The sequence below is a fragment of the Panthera tigris genome, chromosome E1, assembly GCF_018350195.1.
Source record: "Panthera tigris isolate Pti1 chromosome E1, P.tigris_Pti1_mat1.1, whole genome shotgun sequence".
Taxonomy (NCBI): domain Eukaryota; kingdom Metazoa; phylum Chordata; class Mammalia; order Carnivora; family Felidae; genus Panthera; species Panthera tigris.
In genome coordinates, this window is record NC_056673.1 from 58,984,281 (window position 1) to 59,007,880 (window position 23,600).

Consider the following 23,600-nt stretch of genomic DNA (forward strand, 5'->3'; position numbering starts at 1 on the left):
GACAGCTCAGAGCCTGGAGCCTACTTCCGATTCTGTGTCTGTCTCCCTCTCTCTGGAGCTCCCTGCTAACGCTCTGTCTCTGTCTCTCAAAAATAAACATTAGAAAGGAAGGAAGGAAGGAAAGAGGGAGGGAGGAAGGAAGGAAGGGAGGAAGGAAGAAAAGGGAGGGAGGGAAGAAGGAGGGAGGGAGGAAGGAAGGAAGGAAGGAAGGAAGGAAGGAAGGAGGGAAGGAAGGAGGGAGGGGGGGAGAGAGGGAAAGAAAGCAAGATAAGAAGACTGAAGATTGAACCTGACCGCTCACGGGAGCGGTCAGCCGCTTCCACATCGTTGGCTTTGTCTGTTTGTTTGTTTGTTTGTTTTGTTTTGACTTGTTTGTCCTCGCTTGCTTGTTTTAAAACAGGTATTCTGCTATAAACGAAATCAACAAGATACAAGGGAATCAGGGCTGCGTCTTGGTCTATTTCATCACGAAACTGTCCCGGATAGAGAGTGGAGCGTCCTACGTGGGATTCCACGGGGGTAGGCTGAAAATGGCAGCAAATACGCTTATTTAGATAATGTGCAGAGTTGCTCCTAATTTGCTCCCGTGGCGTAAAAGCCTGGGATCCGAGCACCGGTGTTAATCTCAACGAGATTCGTTTCGGATGCAATTGAATTTCTTAACCCCGGGTTATTGCAGGAAACACGTGTGTCTGGGCTGGCTGCTACAGTGTGCAGGACTCCCTTACTGACTGGTAGATAAACACCAGTGTTTTCTTTTATAGTGTTTTTTAATAGTGTCTTTAATAATTACACGGATAGCCTAGAGAAGGCACTCCCAACTGGCACTGTTCTGGAAGCACTGATACTTTATGCCTGGTTCCGGCGGGGGGCAGGGAATGCTATCTTAAGCCTCTCTTCTTTTTCTGAGGAATGGGTCACCAATTACTTCACGCATAAGAAAATTGGTATTCTAGAAACTGGCAAGTGACAGTTTACTTTAAGAATGTCGTAGATAACGGGGGGTAAATCTTGCCAATTTCCCACACCCCTTTCTAGCTGTGATGGGGCAAGGTTACTAAAAAATATAAAAAGAGTAAAAAACCAGGGCGCCTCGGTGGCTTAGTTGGTTAAACATCCAACTCTTGGGTTTTGGCTCAGGTCGTGATCTCAGGGTTTGTGAGTTCAAGCCCCACATTGGGCTCTGCTCTGACAGCACAGAGCCTGCTTGGGATTCTCTCTCTCCTCCTCCCCTGCTCGTGCACTCTCTGTCTCTCTCAAAATAAGTCAATAAACTTAAAAAAAAAGAATTAAAAACGTTCAGATACCCTTTACAAACAGGCAGATCTTTCCATTCTTATGGCTGATGTTTATGTTACGGTTGTTGAAATAGATAGCAGGGTCAGGTGGCTTCTGTGTGTGAACCAGAGTCACTAAAGGGTGACTAAGGGGACTAAAGGGTACAAACCATTCAGCAATAGGTGTATTTAAAAAAATTTTTTTTTAATCTTTATTTATTTTTGAGAGAGAGAGAGCACAAGCAAGAGAGAGGCATAGAGAGAGGGAGACACAGAATCCAAAGCAGGCTCCAGGCTCTGTGCTGTCAGCACAGAGCCCGACGCGGGTTTCGAACTCACAGGCCGTGAGATCACGACCCGAGCCGCCGTCGGATGCTTAACCAACCGGGCCCCCCAACACCCCTGAGCAGCTGCGTATTTAAACATCAGGACCTGTGGTGTGTCCCTGCTTGTGGCCAAGAGGACACCAGGGAAAGCATGGGGACGTTCTCAGCAGCTTCATTCCTCACAGGGCTGTGGCAGTCTGTGCACATTGACGACCTGTGCCAGTCCACGGTTATGGTTTCGGACGTGACTAGACTGCAGGATGTGACCATCAGCCAGCTGTTTAAACCAGAAGGGGACTCCGAGTGTAAGTCAGGAGGAAGCCTTTGGGGCCGTAGGTGGGACAGTAGGAGTGGTGGCCGGGAGCGCGGAGGAGCAGGGAGGTCCCCATTGAGTCCCCGCACCTGCCCTGACGGGGGGCAAGTCCCAGGACACCTTCCGCTGCTTCCAAGGCCAGGCACAGGTCAGCGTGCCCACATGGGAAAATGGGTCCTAGTGGACACATCGGGCTGTGAAATGGGGCCTGTGGTGCGTGTCAGACTCTGATCGCCAGCACCCCGTGTCAGCCGTGTGAGCCCAGGACGGGAGGGAAGGTTGGTGCTGGTGGAGCCCGTGACCCGGGCCTGCCGGGGCCCGGCCCGTGTGACCCGCTGCGGGGGTGAGGGACCAGGGAGGCCTGCGGGCAAGAGCCCGAGTGCAGCTCCCTTTCTCCGCGGCTTGATCGCACTTCTGTTGCAGTGGAGACGGGACACGGGGCTGGTGACAGCCCAGAGGAACCGATGGAAACCGAGGCTGTGGGGTCAGAGGAGGCGCCAGGGGTGGACCTGGGGACGGAAGGCTCGACGGCAACGGGCAACGCTGAGCAGGGTGGAAGCCATGTGAGTTCTGGCTCCTTCTAGTTCTGGGGCCTCCCGGGACACGGGCCTACCCCACAGGCGGTCCCCTCCTGTCTCCCGGAGTCGAGGCCCTGGGCCAGGGCGGGATCTGACCGGGCTGAATCCCCGGGGGGGCCCACAGCCCCCGACAGCGACTCTCGAGGGATGGGGGGGCGGCGTGGGGCGGGGAGGCCTGACTGTCCCCGTGACACGCACAGATCATGGACACCACCAGCCTGCTGAGGAGCTGCATACAGAGTGCCGTGGGCACGCTCCGCGACCAGGATGGCCGCCAGCGCAGCATGCGGAGAGTGGAGATCCTCCTCGGCCTCCTAGACGAGGACGACGACGACGAGGTCAAAGGTATGGGGCCCCACGGGCGGCACGGGGGAGTGCGACCGTTGCCCCTGTGGCCCCAGGGCTCGCAGAGGCCGCGGGTGCAGCAGGGACCTCGGTGCAGCTCCCAAATCTCGCCCGAGACCCTGGGGTCACTGGACGTCCATCAGAGCCCCCCGCTCGATGCCCGTGGGGGATGCCCAAGGCACATGCCCTCTGCTTTTCTGCAGCCGCGTTCTTGCAGGCATCCAAGGCACGCCTCTACGTCCTCCTAAAGCAGCAGGAAGACCAGTCCCTGTTCAACATGAAGGAGTGGGTGACCCGGGAGGCCTCGAATCAGGACGCTCTCCAGGAGGCAGGCACATTCAGGTACCGGGCCGTGGGGGGGGGTGGCTCGGTGTGGCAGTGGGACACAAGCGTCCCGGCCGTGGACGGCTCGCCCACGCGCCTCGTCTGCAAGCTCCGTGCGGTTCAGAGCGGTCCCTGTTTTCCCCAAAGGGGGCAGAATGGTCTGGGTGGAGGTCAGATGGGGTTTGCTAGACTCTGGTCTCCTTTTCTGCGTGTGCACGTTTTGTCGTAACAACAGCACCCAACTTGCAAAAGTACAGTGTGTGTCCCCGCAGGGTGTTAACCCCGACCAGCGTGGTCGTCCGTGGAAATGGCTGCTGTTTTAGGTTACGGGGAAGGGGACAGGCAGGGAAGGAAGGGGAATGATTTTCTCAGGCCTGCTGCTTAGTCGAAGTCATTTGATAATACAAACGTCGGGTCCGGGAGTATGCATGTATCACCCGTGGTCCTTTTTCCGTAAAACCTGGACCCTTTTCTCAGGACTAAGTCAAGACACCTGGTGTTCTGGAGGGAGGCGGGACACGGTGGGTCCCACAGGGAAGGTCCAGCCGCCCCGAGTCGGCAGGGTCCTCTTAGGCTGGTCACACATCCTCGTGCCCTGGTTCCTCACTTCTGAAGGAACGTTCGGCTCCTCTGGTCTCATACGGGTCCGGTCTTCCCCAGCCGTGATCGGCATGGCCTCGGGACCCTGCCTCTGTGTGATGGGCTGGTGGGAAATGTGGGAGCCCCCAGAGTTCCTGCTGCTGGTTTCGTTGCTGTGGGGGGCAGTTCCTGCTTCTATGTTTTTCTTTAGTTATCCTTAGTTTCTTTCCCACTTACGCTTTCTGAGTAAGGAATTTCATAAGATCAGATATTAATCTAGATCATTTTCCTTGGTTACACCTTACAGATATTATATTTTTACTTTTTTAACGTTTCTTAATTTTCGACAGAGAGAGAGAGAGAGAGAGAGAGCGCACGAGCAGGGAGAGGCAGAGAGAGAGGGAGACACAGAATGGGAAGCAGGCCCCAGGCTCCGAGCTGTCAGCACAGAGCCTGACGTGGACCCAGGGCTTGAACTCACAAACGGTGAGATTGTGACCTGAGCCAAAGTCGGACTGAGGCACCCAGGCTCCCCACTCCCTTTACAGATATTATTAAATATTTAATTTCATGTCAGTAATCCTTAAAATCTCTATTTTTGGTTTCCCCTCCAGCGGCCAGACTCCCCACACTCGGCAGGTGTCCAGAGCGGTGTGTGGGGCCCCTCCTTGTCACTGCTCTGCTGTTGGCTGTATTGAGACTGGCCCACCCCTCAGCAGTTGCCGGGGGTGTCTGAACACCCCTGCATGGGGTGGTCAGACCACAGCTGTAACTCACCTGTGTCGGGTGTCAGGTGGGCTTTGGAGCCTGCTAGTTCACTCTCACAAGCCTCTGGGGGCCACTCTGTTTACCGTCCATGTACTGGGGACCTAAGTCACTTCCCCTCTTGCGATTAAAGTCCAAATCTTGGGGGCGCCTGGGTGACTCAGTCGGTTGAACATCCGACTTCGGCTCGGGTCATGATCTCGCGGTTTGTGAGTTCGAGCCCCGCATCGGGCTCTGTGCTGACAGCTCGGAGCCTGGAGCCCGCTTCGGATTCTGTGTCTCCCTCTCTCTCTGCCCCTCCCCCACTTTCCCTCCCCCCGCCACCCCCCCCCCCCGCAAATAAATAAACATTAAAAAATAAATCCAAGTCATTTTAGTCTTGGTTTTCCCCGATGCCCAAAGCCCGCATACCTGTCCAGGTACACCTTCCCCTCTCCCCCCACTGCCGGCTTCTACGTTTCATCCTGTGGTTTCCTACGCTTTTTTTCTATTCAGGCATTTTTTTCTGTAAATCAAGTGCTCTCTTGACTGTTAGCGTGCTTCGTTTCCTCCCTAGACGCTTGTGAAATCTCCACAGGTCCCTGCACACTGCGTACTTTTAAAAGGAAAGTATTTCTCTCTCCTCTTTTTACAATGGAACCTGACTTTTTCTCCCCAACGTTAGCTACCTGGTAGTAGGTTCTTTGCAGGGTATTATAGAGTTCATGATCACGCATAAACATCGTTATAACAGCGAAGTACAACAGCGTTAACAGAAGCAGGGGAATGTGTGTACGTATGTAAACCCTTTTGGATCCAATGTCCACAGACATGAGTAAAACCATGTTTTAGAGGGGCGCCTGGGTGGCTCAGTCGGTTGAGCGTCCGACTTCAGCTCAGGTCACGATCTCACGTTCTGTGAGTTCGAGCCCCGCGTCGGGCTCTGTGCCGACAGCTCAGAGCCTGGAGCCTGTTTCAGATTCTGTGTCTCCCTCTCTCTGACCCTCCCCTGTTCATGCTCTGTCTCTCTGTGTCTCAAAATAAATAAACGTTAAAAAAAACCCAAAAACCAAAAAACAAAACCATGTTTTAGAAAAGCGTGTACTTTCCTGTTTAACTTGACCCCCAACACACTTATTTTGGCCTGTGCTTTATCATTTTCTCCCTGCAACTGTTGTTTGTTTTTTCTTAAAGTAACTTTTTTTCCCCCAAATGAATGTGGTCCCTGTTTTCTGTAGAGAGCCTCTACTTGCTTTGGGGAAATAGCTATATAACAAAACACAACGGATGCTACTTGGAAACTGATTCGATGTAGAATTAAGGTCCACTCTCGTCCCGTCTCCAATCCGTTTCTACCTGTGAACTTTTCTTCGGGTACTTAAAAACGACGCCAGTTTCCATGTGTTGCCAGAGCTGTGGTGTTGCATCGATAGACCAGGTGTCTCGTGACCAACGAACCGAATGTCAACAGAATCGAGTCCCCTCCCCCCCCCACCGCGCTCCTTGCTTGCCGAGCTGGCACGCGGTCTCCTCTCTCCCCCACTGCAGGCAGACCCTCTGGAAACGGGTCCAGGGTGTGGTGACCCCCCTCCTGGCGAGCATGGTGTCCGTCCTCGACATAGACAGCAACCTCGAGCTACTGATCAGGCCAGACTCTCCATCCTGGACAAGAGATCTTTGGATGTTTGTTTTCCGTGACATCAAGCTTCTGAACATTCCTCTTGTGACAAATGATATGAGGTGAATAAGAGAGTTGAGTGTGTGTGTGTGTGTGTGTGTGTGTGTGTGTGTGTGTGTGAGTGAAGGGAAAAAACCGTAAGGCAGGTGTGGCCTTAACATGCTCATCCAAGTAGTTGATGAAGTGTATGTATCGACATTGGAATCACAGTTATTTCAAATGCTGGATCTGGGGCGCCTGGGTGGCTCGGTCATTTGAGTGTCCCACTGTTGATGGCGGCTCAGGTCATGATCTCGCGGTTCGTGGGATCGAGCCCCAAGTCGGGCTGTGAGCGCTGAGCACGGAGCCTGCTGAAGATTCTCTCTCCTTCCGCCGCTGCCCCACTCACACGTGCACACACTCTCTCTAAAATTAAAAATTAAGAAATTAAATGCCGGGTCTGTTTGCAGCCTAAGGGCGATGGCATCGCTGTAACAAACGGGGGTTCTTGAAAGTTCCGAGAATTCCTTGTTTCACTCCCCTTCCTCGTGGCCCTGCTTTCAGAGCACCACCCCAGGTAAAACGGCCAGCTTGGGCCTCATCCGGACTGGTGAGGCTGTGCTTCGGAAAGCCCTTTGATCGGTCAGCTCTCCCTGCCCCTCATTCCGCGGCGGGACCCACATACCCTGCCCCGGGCCTGCCCTTGCACAGCTCACCCTCAGCCGGCCTCCCAGAAGTTTCCTCTTTGGATACCAGGGGCTTCGCTTTTGGAGCGCGGGTGAACAAAGAATATTTGAATACGTGGGATCCTGGATCTCGAGTGGAAACACTTATTTAGACGACAGGGCACTGTCGACCCTGAGGGAAAGGGTCGCCTCCCACGCGCCGGGTTCTGTGTCGAAGGTGGACGGCGAGGGGAGGTCCAGGCACCGCACGGCCCGGTTCTGCCCCAGCCTTCGGGCAGCCTGCTTGACTTCCCAGCCTTGTTTCGTTGTTGTCTGTGAAACAGATGACACGTGGACGTGCTTGAGTGCGTTTATAACGGAAGCCCTGAGCCGTGATCTGGGCCAGCCTTTTCGGCACCTGTGCTGTCGAGCGCGGCATCAGAGGTGGGGCTTGTGTCGTGAGCAACCCCTTGTCTGGCTGCAGATCCAAGAGTGAGGTGCCCTACATCATGGTGCAGAACTACATGACCCTTCCAGAGGACATCTCCAGCGACGTCCCGTTTGGCTGGAGAATCAAAGGGTATCTGGAGGAGCTGTGGGTCCAGGCTCAGTACATCACTGGAGCTGAAGGTGAGCCCCCGAGGATGCCGGCAGACGGGACCATGCGCTGGCTCCCCGTCGTAAGCGGGCCATTCCCATTCGGAACCTTCTAGGCAGTTCGGGCATCAGGACTCGGGAGACGGCCCGAGCCGAGCCTTTCCCAACAGCGTCCGCGACGTAAGCGAAGTTCTGTCCACACCGCGCGGTCAGTGTCCTCGGAGTCATGTGGCTCTTTGCTCTGCCGTCACAGGTCAAGCAGGCCTGGCCATAGGCATATCCCGGGAAAACCAGGGTCACGCACCCTTGGGAAAAGTCATCTTTCCATCTTGCATGCATGAAGTAGACTTTTCAAAGTTTACTCATAGTATTGCCTTTAAAGAAACCAGGTCAGGGGCGCCTGGGTGGCGCAGTCGGTTAAGCGTCCGGCTTCAGCCAGGTCACGATCTCGCGGTCCGTGAGTTCGAGCCCCGCGTCAGGCTCTGGGCTGATGGCTCGGAGCCTGGAGCCTGTTTCCGATTCTGTGTCTCCCTCTCTCTCTGCCCCTCCCCCGTTCATGCTCTGTCTCTCTCTGTCCCAAAAAAAAAAAAAGTTGAAAAGAAAAAAAAAAAAGAAACCAGGTCAAGGGCGCCTGGGTGTCTCAGTCGGTTAGGTGTCCAACTTCAGCCCCAGGTCACCATCTCGCGGTCCATGAGTTCGAGCCCCACGTCGGGCTCTGGGCTGACAGCTCAGAGCCTGGAGCCTGCTTCGGGTTCTGTGTCTCCCTCTTTCTCTGCCCCTCCCCTGCTTGCGCTCTGTCTCTCTCTCTAAAATACATAAACATGAAAAAAAAATTAGGTCCAGATACTTGAAGATGAACTTACTTCTCTAGGTAAGCATTCTGCAATGTTTTCAGAACAAACTGAAGCCGTCTCTGTCCTGAGGAAGGAGTATTTCCTTTTTCGAGGCTGTACCCATACTGCCCCCGCTTTCCTGTGATAGCGTGTGGCCTGCGGGCTGGCACTCGTCCCCTAGAGGCAGATCTTCCTGGTGTGAGCGGCGTGTGACCCCCCCAGCCCCCGAAGAGCAGCCCCCTCATTGGTGACCCACTCAGACCCTGGGATTCCCGAAGCATGACATGATTTGCTAGAACATAAAACCTGTTCTGTCTGCGGTCGTCTTATCCCTTTGGGGCCAACTAGGCTGGTGGTGACTGAAACTGAGTATTCGTTTCCGTTATCCCGCCGGAAAGGCGTCCGAAGTGTCTAGAAAAGGCCATTAAATCATGCGGCTTACTCCCGTTTGCCGAGAGCTGCCCTTCAGCAGAGCCTTATCCTTGCCCGGGGGACACTGGGGTTCTGACCGCAGGCCAGGAGACACGCCTCAGGCTCTCCCTCTGCGCCCTTCTTTGCTCTGCTCTGCAGGACTGTTGAAGAAGTTAGTGGAAATCTTTCAGCAGACCTCTCTGGGCAGGTTTCTCGCTCAGCTCAGCGCAGAACAGCAGGAAGAACTCTTTCTGTGCTACATAAAGGACTTCCTCCTCTTGACGATGAGAGTGTCCACGTGGGAAGAACTGAGGGTAAGTGCTCACTCTGGGGCAGGGGAGGGGGCCACTGGTGTCCGTGCGGCTGGGCCGCACTGTCCCTCCACCCTCAGCCCCCTGTCCGGGGCCCCCTGCATCACGGGCTTTCCGTTCACGCAAGGAAGACCTCCAGTGTCCCTGTAACACCTTTTTGTTTTTTATTTACTTTATTATTTTATTAACACCTTCTTTTCGGGGTGCCTGTGGGTCTCAGTTAAGCGTCCAACTTCGGCTCAGATCATGATCTCGCCGTTCGTGGGTTCGAGCCCCGCGTCAGGCTCTGGGCTGATGGCTCGGAGCCTGGAGCCTGCTTTGGATCCTGTGTCTCCCTCTCTCTCTGCCCCTCCCCCACTCATGCTCTATCTCTCTCTCTCTCAAAAATAATAAACATTAAAAAAAATAAATAACACCTTCTTTTCAAATGTGGAGTCTCTCTTGAAGAAAATTAGGTAAATATTTAACTGGCCACTGCAGGTAATAACTAACTGAAATTTCAGTGGAAATTAGGATACTTCTGATCACCTACTGGGTTCACACTTGAGGGTATGTAAAAAAGGAAAGTGACCCATTGAAGGACAACATACTTATCACCAGCGTGATTAAGGGCTAACAAAATATGCTTAGGAATCCCGGAGGGGCCTGGCAGGCATGACTCTTGATCTCAGGGTCATGAGTTCAAACCCCATGTTGGGTGTAGAGATTACTTAAAAAAATAAATAAAATATTCTTAGGAATCAATAAGAAAGTTTCCTAATTTTAAAAACTAGATGAAAGTTATAAACCAAGTATTAACAAAATAATTATGCAGAGATCCACAAAACAGAAAAACTGGCCAGCCTCACTGATAAGTCAACAATACCTGATCGGTTTTTAGGTTTTAGGTTCTTGCCCATGTGGCGAGACTTTTTTTTTTTTTTTTTTTAATGTTTATTTATTTTTGAGAGAGAGACAGACAGACAGACAGAGCATGAGCAGGGGAGGGGCAGAGAGAGATGGAGACAGAATCCAAAGCAGACTCCAGGCTCCGAGCCGTCAGCACAGAGCCCGACGCGGGGCTCGAACCCACAATCGTGAGATCATGACCTGAGCCAAAGTCGGATGCTTAAGTGACTGAGCCACCCAGGTGCCTCTGAAGACATGTTTTCTTTTTTTTTTTAATTTTTTTTAACATTTATTTATCTATCTCTGAGAGACAGAGCATGAATAGGAGAGGGGCAGAGAGAGAGAGAGACACAGAATCTGAAGCAGGCTCCAGGCCACGAGCTGTCAGCACAGAGCCCAATGTGGGGCTTGAACTCACGAGCCTCGAGATTATGACTTGAGCCGCAGTCGGATGCTTAACTGACTGAGCCACCCAGGCGCCCCAAGACTGGTTTTTAACTGGACCCAGAAGCGCCCCCGTTACAGATGGTGTTGTGAACCAGCATGTGCTTCTGGAAAAGTCCGAGGGGTTGTGTTGAGAGCCTTAGAAAATCTGAAGTGGTGTCTTTGTCCTGCGTGTGTTACCAGATGCGGACAAACATTTTATCCACAAGAATGTTCTTTCCAGCTTTGTTTCTTAAAATGGCAAAAAAAAAAAAAAGGAAACAATTTAATTGTCCATAATTAAAGGCCAGACAAATTAAGTGACAGCTGTTTGATTGGTGACTGGTTGTTTTAATGGGCACACACGTTCACAGTGAGGGTCTCCCAACGTAATTAATGACAGAGAAATGTTCACAATGTGATGTTAAGTGGGGAAAAGAATCAGACATACACCATGGTCATGATCTGGGGACAAAACGGGGACAGGGTATAGATAAGAAAATGCCTAGACAGGGTGACACCAAGACGTACCCAGGGACCATCACGGTGTGTGTGGTTTTTAAGTTTCCCTCGTGTCATTTTTGAGCGGTCGGGATTTTCCACCATCAAAACATAGCTTTTGTTTTGCTTTCCAGTTTACGCTAAAAGCTTGCTTCTCGTCCCAGATTTTGCAGGTGGCGCTGTGGTCCTGCATCTGTCAGCTGCAAGCACAGAGGCCACAGGAAAGGGTCTCCTTACCGTGGGTGCACGTGGCTTATCAGCATTTCCGGAGCCGGCTGCAGAACTTTTCCCGAATCGTGACCACCTGCCCCCAAGTCCTACAGATGTTACTCTACAACGTCATGGGAACCGTAAGGAACGACAGACTGGACGGACCCGAGCTGGTATGGCCTCTCCCGGGTTCGTTTGTGCTCACGGTCTGGGCTTGGCCTTCCTGGGGCAGGTGGGGGGCAGGTGGGGGGCAGGTGGGGCAGCTGGGTGGCAGGTGGGGGGTGCTTCCGTGTCCGCCCGGGACAGAGAGCCCCAGGAGCCGTGTTCTGCCTGGGAGACCTCTTCCCGGGGCCGTATGCCCGGCTAACACACAAATGTTAGGAACACATCTGACCAATGCTTCCTATATCCCGGGACAAGAGGGGAGTAGGCGACGAACCTGGAACAGAAAAACACGGGCTCACAACCTGGACCTCTGGGCTTAGGATATTAGAGCAGCCACAGGGGGCGCTGCTTAGTCAGGGGTTTGTTCTCTGTCCACCCCCCCCCCCCCCCCCCCGACCTTCCGCCAGACTCTGGATGCATTTGCAGCGATGGCCTGCACGGAGATGCTGACAAGAGACATCCTGAAGCCCAGCCCCCAGGCTTGGCTGCAGATGGTGAAGAACCTGTCCATGCCGCTAGAGTTCCTGTGCTCGGACGGGTACCTGCAGACCTGCGGGGAGATGGCCAGAGATGTCATCAGGGAGGTCAGGTGAGGCCAGGAGCCCGGCCCCCACCGGCCCCTTCCCCACGGGCTCATGGGGTCCTCTTGCCACAGAAGAGGGTCCTCTCTTAATGTCCGCTGAGTCTCCTTCACCGCCAGGCATCATGCCGACGCTGGAGACGAAACGGACGACAGGGCATTCAGGGAGCCCCGCGGGGGGTGGGGGGCGTGGAAAGGGGAGCAGCAGAGCCTACGGTCCCCGCAGTCCCCGCAGGAGAAGTGCTGGCAGAGGGGAGCAGCGGGAAGGGGCCCTGGGCGGGCGGCAGGGCCGCGGGGAGGGGACGAGCAGTCAGGGTAGGCGTCCCGCGGGGGCACGTCCCGTGCCGGCCTTCCAGGGTGAGGTGGGACTCCTGACCCCGAGTCTGCGGGAGGGCGTGGGGGACACGAAAGTGACTGGGGGCGGGAGCACGCCGCAAAGGGCTCCTCCTGGAATCTTCCGTCCGCCTTCACCACTTCCCTGTCTCGGATCCCTCCCTGCACCCTTGTCCTGCGGTCTCAGGCGCTATTGTCCCAGCCCAGTGACCGACCACCTGCTCTTACAGAACCCAGTGGAACCGCATTTTCCCCGTGGCCCTGTTCGTGGAGCACGTGCTCCTGGGGATCGAGAGCCAGATCCCCGAGCTGTGCGAGCTGGTGACCGAGTACGTCTTCCTACTGAACAAGGTGAGCTGGGGCTCGGCAGGCGCACTTTCCGGGGACGCGGGAGCTCCCGGCCTAACCTGCCGTCACCCGCGGGGTGAGCGTCCTTCCCGCTCTCTGCCCATCTTACCTGGGAGCGCAGCGGGCGCGCTTCCTCCGCGGCGGCCGTCAAGCCTGTGCGTTTGCCATCTCCGTGGCCACGCGCTTAGCGGAAGGTGATCTCTGCCTCCGTTACCCCGGGAGCTTTGCGCGAACGCACCTAATGGTGTCAGCTGTCCGGGCTTTGACGTGCAGGCCGCACGCTCCGAGGAGGGCGGGTATCGGTGGTGGAAACGAAACGCGAGCTGACGTGCCTCTCGTAGGACAGTGGGAGCCTCAGCAGTCGGGGCCGCGGGCCGCTCCCCGGGTCGGGGTGTCCCTGCTCCTGCGTGCTGTCCCTCTGTCGTCCTCACTATACAACCTCCACCGTGTGCTCTGAGAAGGCTGTACCTGCTGTCGCCACGGGCCGTTTCAAGAGCACAGCCCAGAACGTGTCCACCCGCTTGAGGTCGCAGCTCACCGTCCTGAGCGTAGTCACAGCCCCCCCTGGCCACCAAGGAGGCGGAGAAGCCCCTGGTGGCGGACTCCTACGGCCCGGTGGAACCTGGAGGCCGTTTTCAGGGAGGGAAGAGTGGAGAAAGAACTCTAGAAAACGCTGGCCTCCGCCACCCTGGCGGCGGGACAGGCACGCATGACTCCCTTCTTCCCGCACAGAGGCCAGTCCCGCGGGGCCCCTAATGGCCAGGTGACCAGCTGGCTAAGACATGAGTCATCCGGCCCCTGCACGCCGGTGTGCACGCACTCAGGCGACGTCAGGCCCGGCCTGTGGGCTGATGTTCCCCAGAAACGTCATGGGCTTCTGGCTGGCTTTCCAGTGAGATCCACGCGTGAGTGACCACGGCTAGGTCTTTGCTCATTCATTTTCACACCTGAAGGCTCTTGGGTCTGTGGCCTCAGGCGACGCTCGTCCCCTCCAAGGACAGCCTTGAGCCCACTCGCATTGCCTGGAAGGCTGGCTCCTGTGGTCTGCCCGGAAGAAAGTCTTAACCGGAAAGGCGAGGGGCCTCAATCCTTCTCTTCTAGTGAGGCCGCCCTAGAGTTGGCCTGTGCCAATAGTCAGCAGAGCCTCCCACAGGACTCTGGTAAAAGCTGCAGAAGGGTGGATATTCTGAGTTTTCTCAGTTCTGATAGAAAGGATGGGTGGATGGGTGGATAGGTGTAGGTACATAGGTAGGTAGATATAGATAGATACGTAATAGATGGATAATAGATGAGATAGATGATAGGTAGATAGATACTAGGTAGATAATAGATGATAGATAGATAGATAATAGATACAGGGAGGGAGGGAGTTCTCTTGCTCTGTGATCTGCCTTCCAAGGTGTCACGGATGACAGTCTCACCGGATGTTTTGTTGACTTGCCAGTCTGTAACACTCTATTCTTACCATCCACCGTCCAACCACTAGACTGCTGCCATTTTTTTTTTTTTTACTGTGGGAAGATACACATCACATAAAATTTGCCATTGTCACCATCTGTAGGCGTACAGTCAGGTGGCACTGATTGAGTCACACCGTCGCACAACCATTCCCCACTCTCTGTCTCCAGAACTCTTCTGTCTCGCAAGACTGAAACTCTGCCCCCACTGAACACTAACTCCCGGTTCCCCGCCCCGGCCCTGGCGCCCACCATCCTCCTTTCTGTCTATGGTTTTGAGAACTCTAGGGACCTCACAGAAGGCGAACCCTACGGCATCTGTCCTTTGGGGACGGGCCGATGTCACTCTGCATGTCCTCAGGGCCCACCATGTTGTAGCAGGTGTCAGGACCGTCCTCCTTTATAAGCTGAATAATATCCCATTGCGTGGATGGACATAGTTTGTTAATCCAGTCATCCACCGATGGACCCTTGGGCTGCCCCCACCTTCTGAAAATAGGAGCCCTGCCGTGAACACGGGTCTGCAAGTGTCTGAGTTGTGCTTTCAGCTCTTCCGGAGACGAACCTAGAAGTGGAAGAACCTAGAAGTGGAACCGCTGGGTCATATGGAGACTTTGTGCGTAACTTTTTGAGGAGCCGCCGAACTGTTTTCCACAGCGGCCTCACCATGCCTCTCCTGCCAGCGACCCACCGAGGTTCCAATTTCTCCATATCCTTGCCGACACTTGTTACGTTTTGTTTTGTTTATCATAGCCGTCCTGATGGGTGTATCCCTTTGTGGTTTTGCTCTGCTGTTTCCCTAATGACCGATGACGGCCAGCATCTTCCTAGGTGCTTACGGCCCAATTGTACGTCTTCTTGGGAGAAATGTGTCTCCAAGTCCTTTGCTCCCTTTCGAATTAGCCTGTTGATTAACAAATCAAATTTAGCAGGGTGTTAAAAACCTATCCCATTTCTTTTTTTTTTTTTTTTTTTTTTTTAATGTCTATTTATTTTTGAGACAGAGACAGAGTGTGAACAGGTGAGGGGCAGAGAGAGAGGGAGACACAGAATCTGAAACAGGCTCCAGGCTCTGAGCTGTCAGCACAGAGCCCGATGCAGGGCTCGTACCCACGAACCGTGAGATCATGACCTGAGCCAAAGTCGGACGCTTAACCGACTGAGCCACCCAGGCGCCCCAAAAACCTATCCCATTTCAAAGTAAGATTAATCTTGGGAATTCAAAGGTAGCTCAGAATCATAAAAATCTATAAATGGTATCAGTTACGTATCGAATTAGAAGGTCAGCTCTAAGTGATCATTTCAGAAGGGACAGGAAAAGCATTTGGTAAAATTTATGAAGTGGAAAAAAGATACTCGTGGCAAACTGAGAATACAAGGAGTTCCTTGTTATGCTGTTAACGCCCAAGGGTATACATAACATAAAGATATCTATTGCAAGCCTCATGCCTAAGCCCAAAATTCCAGACGCACACCCACCAGACTCTTAGCTTGTATCGTTGAAGATGCACATTTCCTAAAAACTAGCATCTCCACTTGTGAATACAAACCCTAGACACTTCCCGCTGCTACTCAGACACATGGAAGGATGTTGGGTACAACACGGTGGGGACATTCCAGATGCCCAGATAACCAGAAAGCAAGGAGCTGGCGTGTCTGCCGGGGGGTGCCATACAGCGGGTAACATGAATGATCAGGACTTAAAAACACTGAAAACAATAATGTGATCCTTATGCAAGCGTGCAAATGTCCTGCACGCGCGGGAATGTCGGGGGGCCTCTGTGCGAGGGGAAGGAGAGCAACGCTATCAGAAGGGCACCCAGGGACTTACAGCCGTATCTGCCGTGTTTGGTTTCTTGAAAAAATCACCTAAAGCAAATATTCCAAAAACGCTAAGAGTTCTTAAAGCGTGGGGGTGGATCCTCATGTGGTCATTACGTCATCATTTCAAGTTTGAAATCTCTCGTCATGGGAGAAGCGTAAGCCTTAGAAAGGACAAGAGAGGAAGGGGGGGGAAATCACAAGTTGCACATCTCGTCCTCCCCCCCCCCAAAGCAGCATGATAACAAAGGACATTCAAAGCTAGATAACTGCTAGAAACAGAAAGGCCTTACCCTGCAGGCAAACACCACAGCCCCGCCCCCAACTCCAGCCCAGTGGCCGGAGGTGCCCGATGTGCGCACCAGGCGTGTCGTGCTGGCTGGCTGAGCTCTGTCCCTCTTCACTGCTCATTAGCATCCTTGTCACTGCCCCTCGTCCCTCAGTGTCTGCAGGAGAACTCTGACATCAAGACGTACCGGCCCTTCGTTGCCGTGATGGTCACTCTTCGTAAGTGTAAGGACCAGGTCTGCAAGACCCTCGCCAGGTGAGACCTTTGGTTCGCGATCCCTGCGGGAGACAGCCCTGCACGTGTGGCACCTGTAGCTTCAGAACCGGTCACCCTTCTTGGATCCTAGGGTTGAGATTCAGCCGTGCCCCGTCTGCCTGGGAGACGCACAGGACCCGGTGTGCCTGCCCTGTGACCACGTATTCTGCTTGACCTGCGTCAAGGTCTGGGTCATCATAGGCCAGATGAGATGTCCTTTGTGTTTAACAGACTTGCCAGAAAGCTTCTCTCCAGCAGTGTCCCAAGAGCACAGGTAAATCGCCCTTTCTTTCTCTTGAGCTTCCTCTTTTTCTTTCTTTTTTGGCAAGTACAGTATTCAGAAATATAAACCGTATTAACCTTAGAAAACCTGACTTCAGAGGTGCCTGGGTGGCTCAGTTGGTTAAGCGTCCGACTTCGGCTCAGGTCATGATCTCCTGGTTCGTGGGTTCGAGCCCCCGTGTCGGGCTCTGGGCTGACAGCTCGGAGCCTGGAGCCTGTTTCGGATTCTGTGTCTGCCCCTCCCTGCTCTCACCCTCCCTCCCTCTCTGTCTCTCTTTCTCTCAGAAATAAACATTTTTAAAAAATAACTTAAAAAAATAAAAGAAAAGCTGACTTCAGAGAACCATCCTAAGAGAGATGGCCAGTTGCATAGCTTCATAAGCACCTAGTGTCCCGAAATGATTCTCTCCCTGAGACACACGTGAGCATAGATTTGGGAGATGACCCGACTAGTGGAAATAAATCAGAAAGTCATAAATTAGATAAAGCCGTCACGAGACACCCGAGGAGCTTAGGTGGAAGAAGTTTGCCTCCCCACCGACCCGAGGTGCCAGCTGTGCCTGGCCACATGTCCTGCGGGCCAGTGGTTGGCATCGGCAAATGCTCGGTGGGCTCAGAGCCTTCCGCTCTGCCATTGGTGACTCAGCAGCCTTCCCTTCCCACCCCCCTTCCGATAACCGCCCGAAGGCGGGGCACACGGCCAGTCTAGCGGGCGGGGTCTTTGCAGACTTTAGCAGAAAAGGGTATCACTGGCTGGTGCAAATGATCAAGGGGCCCCTAGAGAGCAGTTTGCACCCCGTCCGGCCGTTTGCACCCAGCTCTGAGTTTGCACCCAGCTCTAAGCGCCCGTAGCAAGGAGATACTTGTATCTCTTTACTGAAGAACACGAGGTGTCCAGCCTGGGCAGGGATCTGGGGCACGCTCTCCAAGCACTGACTGTGCCTCCCCACCGTGTTCCCCTAGGAATGCCATCAGGAAGCACGCCTGTATCCGGCAGATGTGTAACAGTTTCTTCATAGACCTGGTCTCCACCATATGCTTCAAGGATAATTCCCCACCAGAGAAGGAGGTGATAGATGTTCTGCTAAATTTACTCTTCGCGCAAAAGGAGCTCTTAAGAGGTACCTCCCAAAGTAAGTTGCTTTCTGCCCGTAGACCGAAATAAATCCTGGCTTCCTCCTCTGACTTTTTTGTGTCCGACGTGAATAATGAGCTACCCCCTCTCTCTCTGGTTGAAGGGCACCGTGAACACACAAAATCTCTCTCCCCCTTCGATGACGTTGTGGATAAGACCCCTGTCATCCGTTCGGTGGTGCTGAAACTGCTTTTGAAGTACAGGTAAGCACAGCCAGCCTGGAGTGAGCTTCTAGAAGCTGCTTTGGGGGAGCTTTTTCAGTGGGGCACCCCCTGGTTGTGTGTGTGACGTCTTCGGCTGTAGGCATTGAGTTCAACGTAGCTACGAGGCACCTTGTTGGGGGAAAGAAGACGTGTTTTGGGCAGGGGAGCGTGTTTCACGTGCGAGAACGCGTGAGCCCTGCGGTTCTGAGCCTCCTCGCACAGCTATCTCGTTTGGGGATTTGGGGGGATGGACGGTAACTTAGAGCGGCCCCCCGCCCTCGTCGTCCTAGGCGTCACCTACATTTTGTGTCAGCAGTTACATCTGTCTGCTTCTGTGAAGGGACAGAGACGCCCACACAGTGCCAAAGGCCAGCGGTCGTGTCAAATTATGGTATTTCAGAAAATGCCGAGAAGGCTGACCTGTGTCCCAAGGCTTCTTTCAGAGGACACTTAGTGTCCCCGGCCTGTGCCCTGGCTTGACAAAGCATACTTCGAGGCGACGGCAAAGTCAAGATGCTACAAGAAAAGTTCCAACAGACGGGGTGCCCTGGGTGGCTCAGTCGGTAAAGCGTCCGACGTCAGCTCAGGCCGTGATCTCACGGTTCGTGGGTTCAAGGCTCGCGTGGGGCCATGTGCTGACAGCTCAGAGCCTGGAGCCCGCTTGACCCACTGAGCCGCCCGGACTCCCCTAAACGTTATTTATTTATTTATTTATTTATTTATTTATTTATTTATTTTTTAACGTTTATTTATTTTTGAGACAGAGAGAGACAGAGCATGAACGGGGGAGGGGCAGAGAGAGGGAGACACAGAATCGGAAGCAGGCTCCAGGCTCTGAGCCGTCAGCCCAGAGCCCGACGCGGGGCTCGAACTCGCGGACCGCGAGATCGTGACCTGAGCTGAAGTCGGACACTTAACCGACTGGGCCACCCAGGCGCCCCGACGTTATTTATTTTTAACACGTGTGCGGTGTATGTTTTAAACTAGTTGATAAGTATTTTCAATTTTTTTCAGTTTTAATTTGGACCGTCATCAACATCGATAGATGGAACCCACATCAACAAAGCCCTTGGGGTTCTGTGTAATTGTTAAGACCGTTAAAGAGTTCTGAAGCCAAGAAGGCTGAGAACAGCTGGTCTAAAGTACAGAATTATATTCCTCCAATATTGTGCTAAAATATTTTCAGTACAACCATGTTATAAAGTGTATGTACACACGTCTGTATTTATACAGGAGGAGAGAGATGGATAGGTAGGTAGGTAGACAGATAGATACTTTCTCTCTCTCCCCCTCTCTCTCTTTTTTTTTTTTTTTTTTTTTTTTTTTGCAACACGAGACCTGAGATCACCAGGTACCATATGTCTCTTTCCGTAGCTTCCAAGAAGTGAAAGATTACATCCAGGCTTACTTGTCCCTTTTGGAGGAGAAAGCGTTCTTGACTGAAGATAAAACTGAGCTGTACATCCTCTTTAGCACCTGCCTAGAGGTAAGCGAGCCGTCAGTACCCTGAGCTCCTTCTGCAAACTAGCTGGACCACGCGATCTGTTCAGTGGAAAAGTGTCTCTGAAAATTTACAGAATATCATTTTAGTGGGTGAAATTACCAGACGCTCCGCTCCACACATAGAAACACTGCTTCTGCCCCCAGCAGTCATGTGTTCTGATGTGTCCGAGCCTGGGCGAGAGGAAAACACCACTCCTCCCAGGTTAACCGTGCTCATCTCCGCAGGTGGAGAGGCTGTGGCTGTGATTGCTTGTCGTATTTCTTCTCTCCGTACTTTCGCTATTTGCAAAAATGTTACGATGCACATGAGAAAATCATATTATACGACGTTTTTTCTTCCTCAAAGGTTTTCTCTTCCCCTCCTTCTTGCCCCTAAAATAAAAAGGTCTGTTTGTTTTCCATGATTCAAAACAGGTACCTTCAACCTTACGATATTTTTTTTCATGTTTATTTATTTATTTATTTATTTTGAGCAAGAGAGAGAGAGACAGAGAGAAAGTGTGTGTGTGTGTGTGTGTGTGTGTGTGTGTGTGTACACGTGTGTACGAGTTGGGGAGGGGCAGAGAGAGAATCCCAAGCAGGCTCCACGCTGCCAGCACAGAGCCCGACTCGGGGCTCAAACTCACAAACCGTGAGATCGTGATCTGAGCCGATATCAAGAGTCAGATGCTCAACTGACCAAGCCACCCACGCTCCCCCAAACTTACAATATTTCTGTCTTGTTCTCCGTGGTCACACTGTGGGAATTTTGGAAGGTTGGGGATGTGCATATTAAAAAGAACAACATCCTGGGACACCTGGGTGGCTCAGTCGGTTAGGCGTCCGACTGGCTCAGGTGGTGATCTCTGTTTGTGAATTCGAGCCCCGCTCTGTGCTCTGTGCTGACCGCTCGGAGCCTGGCACCTGCTTCGGATTCTGTGTCTCCCTCTCTCTCTCTGCCCCTCCCCCGCTCGCACTGTCTCTCTCTCTCTCTCTCTCTCTCTCTCTCTCTCTCTCTCTTTCTCTCTCAAAAATAAACATAAAAAGAAAGAACATCCTTTTTTTCCCGGTTCTCTGTTCCCTAGGATTCCATGTACGAGAAGGTTAGCGCCCTCTCTAGCAGCGAGGGCCAGAAGTGCCTGAGAGAGGACGGGGTGTTCCTGGACACCTACTCAGCACGGCACGGCCCCGAGCCTGCCGGCGAGGCCTCAGTAGACCACCTCCAGGAGATGGCCAGGATCCGCCTGTGTCTCAACAGGGCCTCTGACTTCCTCTCCGGGCTCCAGGAGGGCTCAGGCAGGTCTTCGTCCGCACCCCTCTCCACCCCAGGCCTAGAGAGCTCGTTCTGTGGGAATTCGGGAAGCAGAGCGATCCCGGTCTGCCCTGTGTCCCCTCCCTTCTGGATCGGTCAGCACACTGTGAGTTCCGGACGCCAGGGCCCGTGCTGTTCGCGCCTGGCTCCGGGTCCCGGACGAGTGAGCAGTGAGGACAGCGGGCCGCCGGGCCCTCACGCCTGTCTCGTTGTGCTCTGCAGAGGCGGCCGAGGACAAGCAGCACTACCTTCGGCAGGTGGAACGCTTCTGCAGGCAGGTCGGGAACGACTGGTACCGGGTGTACCTGGTGCGGAAACTCGCCAGCGAGCGGGGGATCGAGTTCGTGCAGCGCCTCTCCCGGCCGGGCCACCCGGCGCGGTGGGTGTTTCCCCAGGCGGTCTTAGCGCAGCAGGTGAGTGGCGCGGCCTCCCGTCCTGGCCTCGCCCCCCCCCACCCCCGCCGGTCCAGCCCGGTCCCCGGTGCCTCCCTGCAGCCAACCTGCCCAGGCTCGTGGTGGCGTTTCGGCGGCCTGCCCTGGGGGACAGGTGGGCACGTGCGCTTCTGGTTTGTCCCCTCCCTGCACAAAAAGCTTATTTGGGCCTCGCCTCTGATCCGGCGTGACGTGGGCAACGCAAAAGAACGAACGTGTGGCTTTTGCTCTTGCAAATGAATAGTAACCAGCTAGCAGAAGTCCTTTCTCTCCCGCGCGGGCAGGGACGGGAGGCAGGAGAAAGAGGGTAAAAAAGCTGTAGCAGTTTTGGCTCCGGGGCCCGTTCCCGGGGTGACAGAAATGGCACTCGGCATGCTGGCTTTCCGTGTTCCCTCCGCTGGGAGCCTGGCACGGGCATCCTTACGGCACTGTTATCTGTGCTCCCAGCAGGGACAGAACACAGCGACACGGTCAGAGCTGACTCTTCCTCCCCAGTCCTGCACCCACTCCCCCCTCCACTGCACGAGGAGGCGGCCTGTCCCAGCACAGCAGGGGACCGTCCTGCCTGGGGCCGGACCTCTAACCATCGCCTGGGTCCTCTACCTGTCAGGGCGGTTCTTTGCTGACCGTGTCCCCACCGTGATGAACCCGTGTCCCTGGCCTTGCAGGAGGATCACTCAAGCCAGATGGACCGGTACCTGGTGCACGGTGACAAATACAAGTCCCTTCGTGACGCGGTGGGCAAAGCCGTCCTCGAGTGCAAGCCCCTGGCTATTGCGGCTGCTGTGAAGGTAGGACGGCCCCTCCTCCCTGCTTCCCTCGGTACCAAATGGCGCCCCAGAGCCGAGTCATGTGTCCACGGCCCCCGCATGCCTGGCTGAAACAGGAGAATGTTAGTAACTGAGTTAGGGGACAGATTTGCTTGACCTTGCTGACCCGCCTGGTAGGGGCCATCAGCAGCCCCTATGTGACAGGGCACATGTTATTTCCTGTGAGACCCTGCTTGAACATCACTTCCTCTGAGGTCACCCTGATGGGAGGTGCGCGGGCAGAACTGGGGACGATGCTCCTACCTGTGCATGGTAGTGACTCCCGTCGGTGCTGACGTGGGCGGTCATTTCCTTAATGAGGCAGGGAGTTCATTCATAGAGTCACCTTCGAGCGGTTCTGGTCTTGCTTCCTCTTGGAGGCCCCGTGTACCCTGGGACTGTGCCGGGAAGCGAGGAAGTAAATACACAGCCTCGCTCTGCTCGGTGGGGGCGGTTTCCAGGAATGGTGGGGTGCTCAGAAGGAGAACAGCGGTGCTCTCTCTTACGTGGGTGCCAAGCGGTCTGATGAACGCACTGAGCTGCGTGGCGGAATGTCTATGAGCCGGGCGGCCTCAGAGTCCTTGGCCAGGGGCCGCCCTCGAGGTGCGGGGGGTGGCGGGCGTCCAGGTCTCGGGAAAGGCTGTCCCGCCTCCCCCTGGTTTAAGGCCAGAGTCAGCAGGACTCTGGCCCTCAGTCTGACGTGTGTAACCGAGCCTCACCGGCGTCCTCGCCTCTTCAGGTCTCCAGGAACCCCGGCCCTCAGCAGGCAGCCCACTTACTGTTAGCGCTTTTCAGAGAGGTCGCCACTTTGTACAGACTCCCTGATGCAAACCTCCATCCTAAGCCAGAGGTGAGTGTCCACACTCGGGACGGTGCTCACAGCCTCAAAGCCCAGAGGGACTTTTCTTGAATAGAAGTAAAAACCACAAGGGTGCCCGGGTGCCTCGGTTTGTTGAGCGTCCGACTTCGGCTCACGTCACGATCTCGCAGCTCGCGAGTTCGAGCCCTGCGTCGGGCTCTGTGCCGCCAGCTCGGAGCCTGGAGCTGCTTCGGATTCTGTGCCTCCCTCTCTCTCTCTCTCTGCCCCTCCCCTGCTCACGCTCTCTGTCTCTCAAAAATAAATAAATACTTTAAAAAAAAAAAAAAAAGGAAGAAAAGTCAAGAATATAAGATACTGTTTACAAAGCAGAACATCAGAGTTAGCCCTGGGATGTGTGGTGCTGTGTCTGCAGATGGAAATTCTCTCATCTGGATAATCTCCCCTCAAGCGGTGACAATCAACCGTATTTTCCTTCCTACTCGATATGTGTCTGGATTGAAGTGTGTGGCTAGCTTAAGGAGCCAGTGTTAGCCTTCACGTCATCGTCTTTGATATATTTTTCAACATGTTTTCTCGCCAGCAACGTGAGGCTCTCAACAGCTTCATCGAGGAGAGCGAGGTCCTTTCTCACCGGGATATCAAACTTTTCGCAACCTCCCTCGTGGCCGACACTCTGCCCTTGCTGAGCACGGGTGCCCGGGACAGCAGCCTCGAAGGCACGGTGGCAGAATTGGCCGTCCACGTGGCCATCCTCCTCCTGTGCGGACACAGCGAAGTCTTGGAACCCCTGAGGAATCTGGCCTTCTCCCCGGCCACTATGGCGGTAAGCCCGGGGGCTGGTTGTCACCACAGAGACCGAGGCCGTCCCTGGGCACCCGTAGAACCCGTGGTCGTCC

At 54.1% G+C, this 23,600-nt stretch overlaps 1 protein-coding gene across 2 annotated transcripts in view; it reads left to right on the forward strand.

The window, feature by feature from the left end:
* The window catches only part of RNF213 (ring finger protein 213), a 105,312-nt gene that overhangs the window by 63,793 nt on the left and 17,919 nt on the right, over positions 1-23,600 (forward strand). For both annotated transcript variants that reach the window (XM_042967478.1, XM_042967479.1), the window contains 21 exons: positions 401-519; positions 1,789-1,908; positions 2,340-2,479; positions 2,695-2,839; positions 3,043-3,181; positions 6,035-6,226; positions 7,293-7,438; positions 8,809-8,963; positions 10,937-11,155; positions 11,555-11,736; positions 12,291-12,411; positions 16,130-16,230; positions 16,322-16,504; positions 17,476-17,645; positions 17,751-17,850; positions 19,225-19,336; positions 20,418-20,628; positions 20,867-21,057; positions 21,744-21,866; positions 22,624-22,734; positions 23,285-23,527. In XM_042967478.1, the coding sequence (XP_042823412.1) occupies positions 401-519; positions 1,789-1,908; positions 2,340-2,479; positions 2,695-2,839; positions 3,043-3,181; positions 6,035-6,226; positions 7,293-7,438; positions 8,809-8,963; positions 10,937-11,155; positions 11,555-11,736; positions 12,291-12,411; positions 16,130-16,230; positions 16,322-16,504; positions 17,476-17,645; positions 17,751-17,850; positions 19,225-19,336; positions 20,418-20,628; positions 20,867-21,057; positions 21,744-21,866; positions 22,624-22,734; positions 23,285-23,527 (3,223 nt within the window). The remainder of the gene's footprint in view (positions 1-400; positions 520-1,788; positions 1,909-2,339; positions 2,480-2,694; positions 2,840-3,042; positions 3,182-6,034; positions 6,227-7,292; positions 7,439-8,808; positions 8,964-10,936; positions 11,156-11,554; positions 11,737-12,290; positions 12,412-16,129; positions 16,231-16,321; positions 16,505-17,475; positions 17,646-17,750; positions 17,851-19,224; positions 19,337-20,417; positions 20,629-20,866; positions 21,058-21,743; positions 21,867-22,623; positions 22,735-23,284; positions 23,528-23,600) is intronic.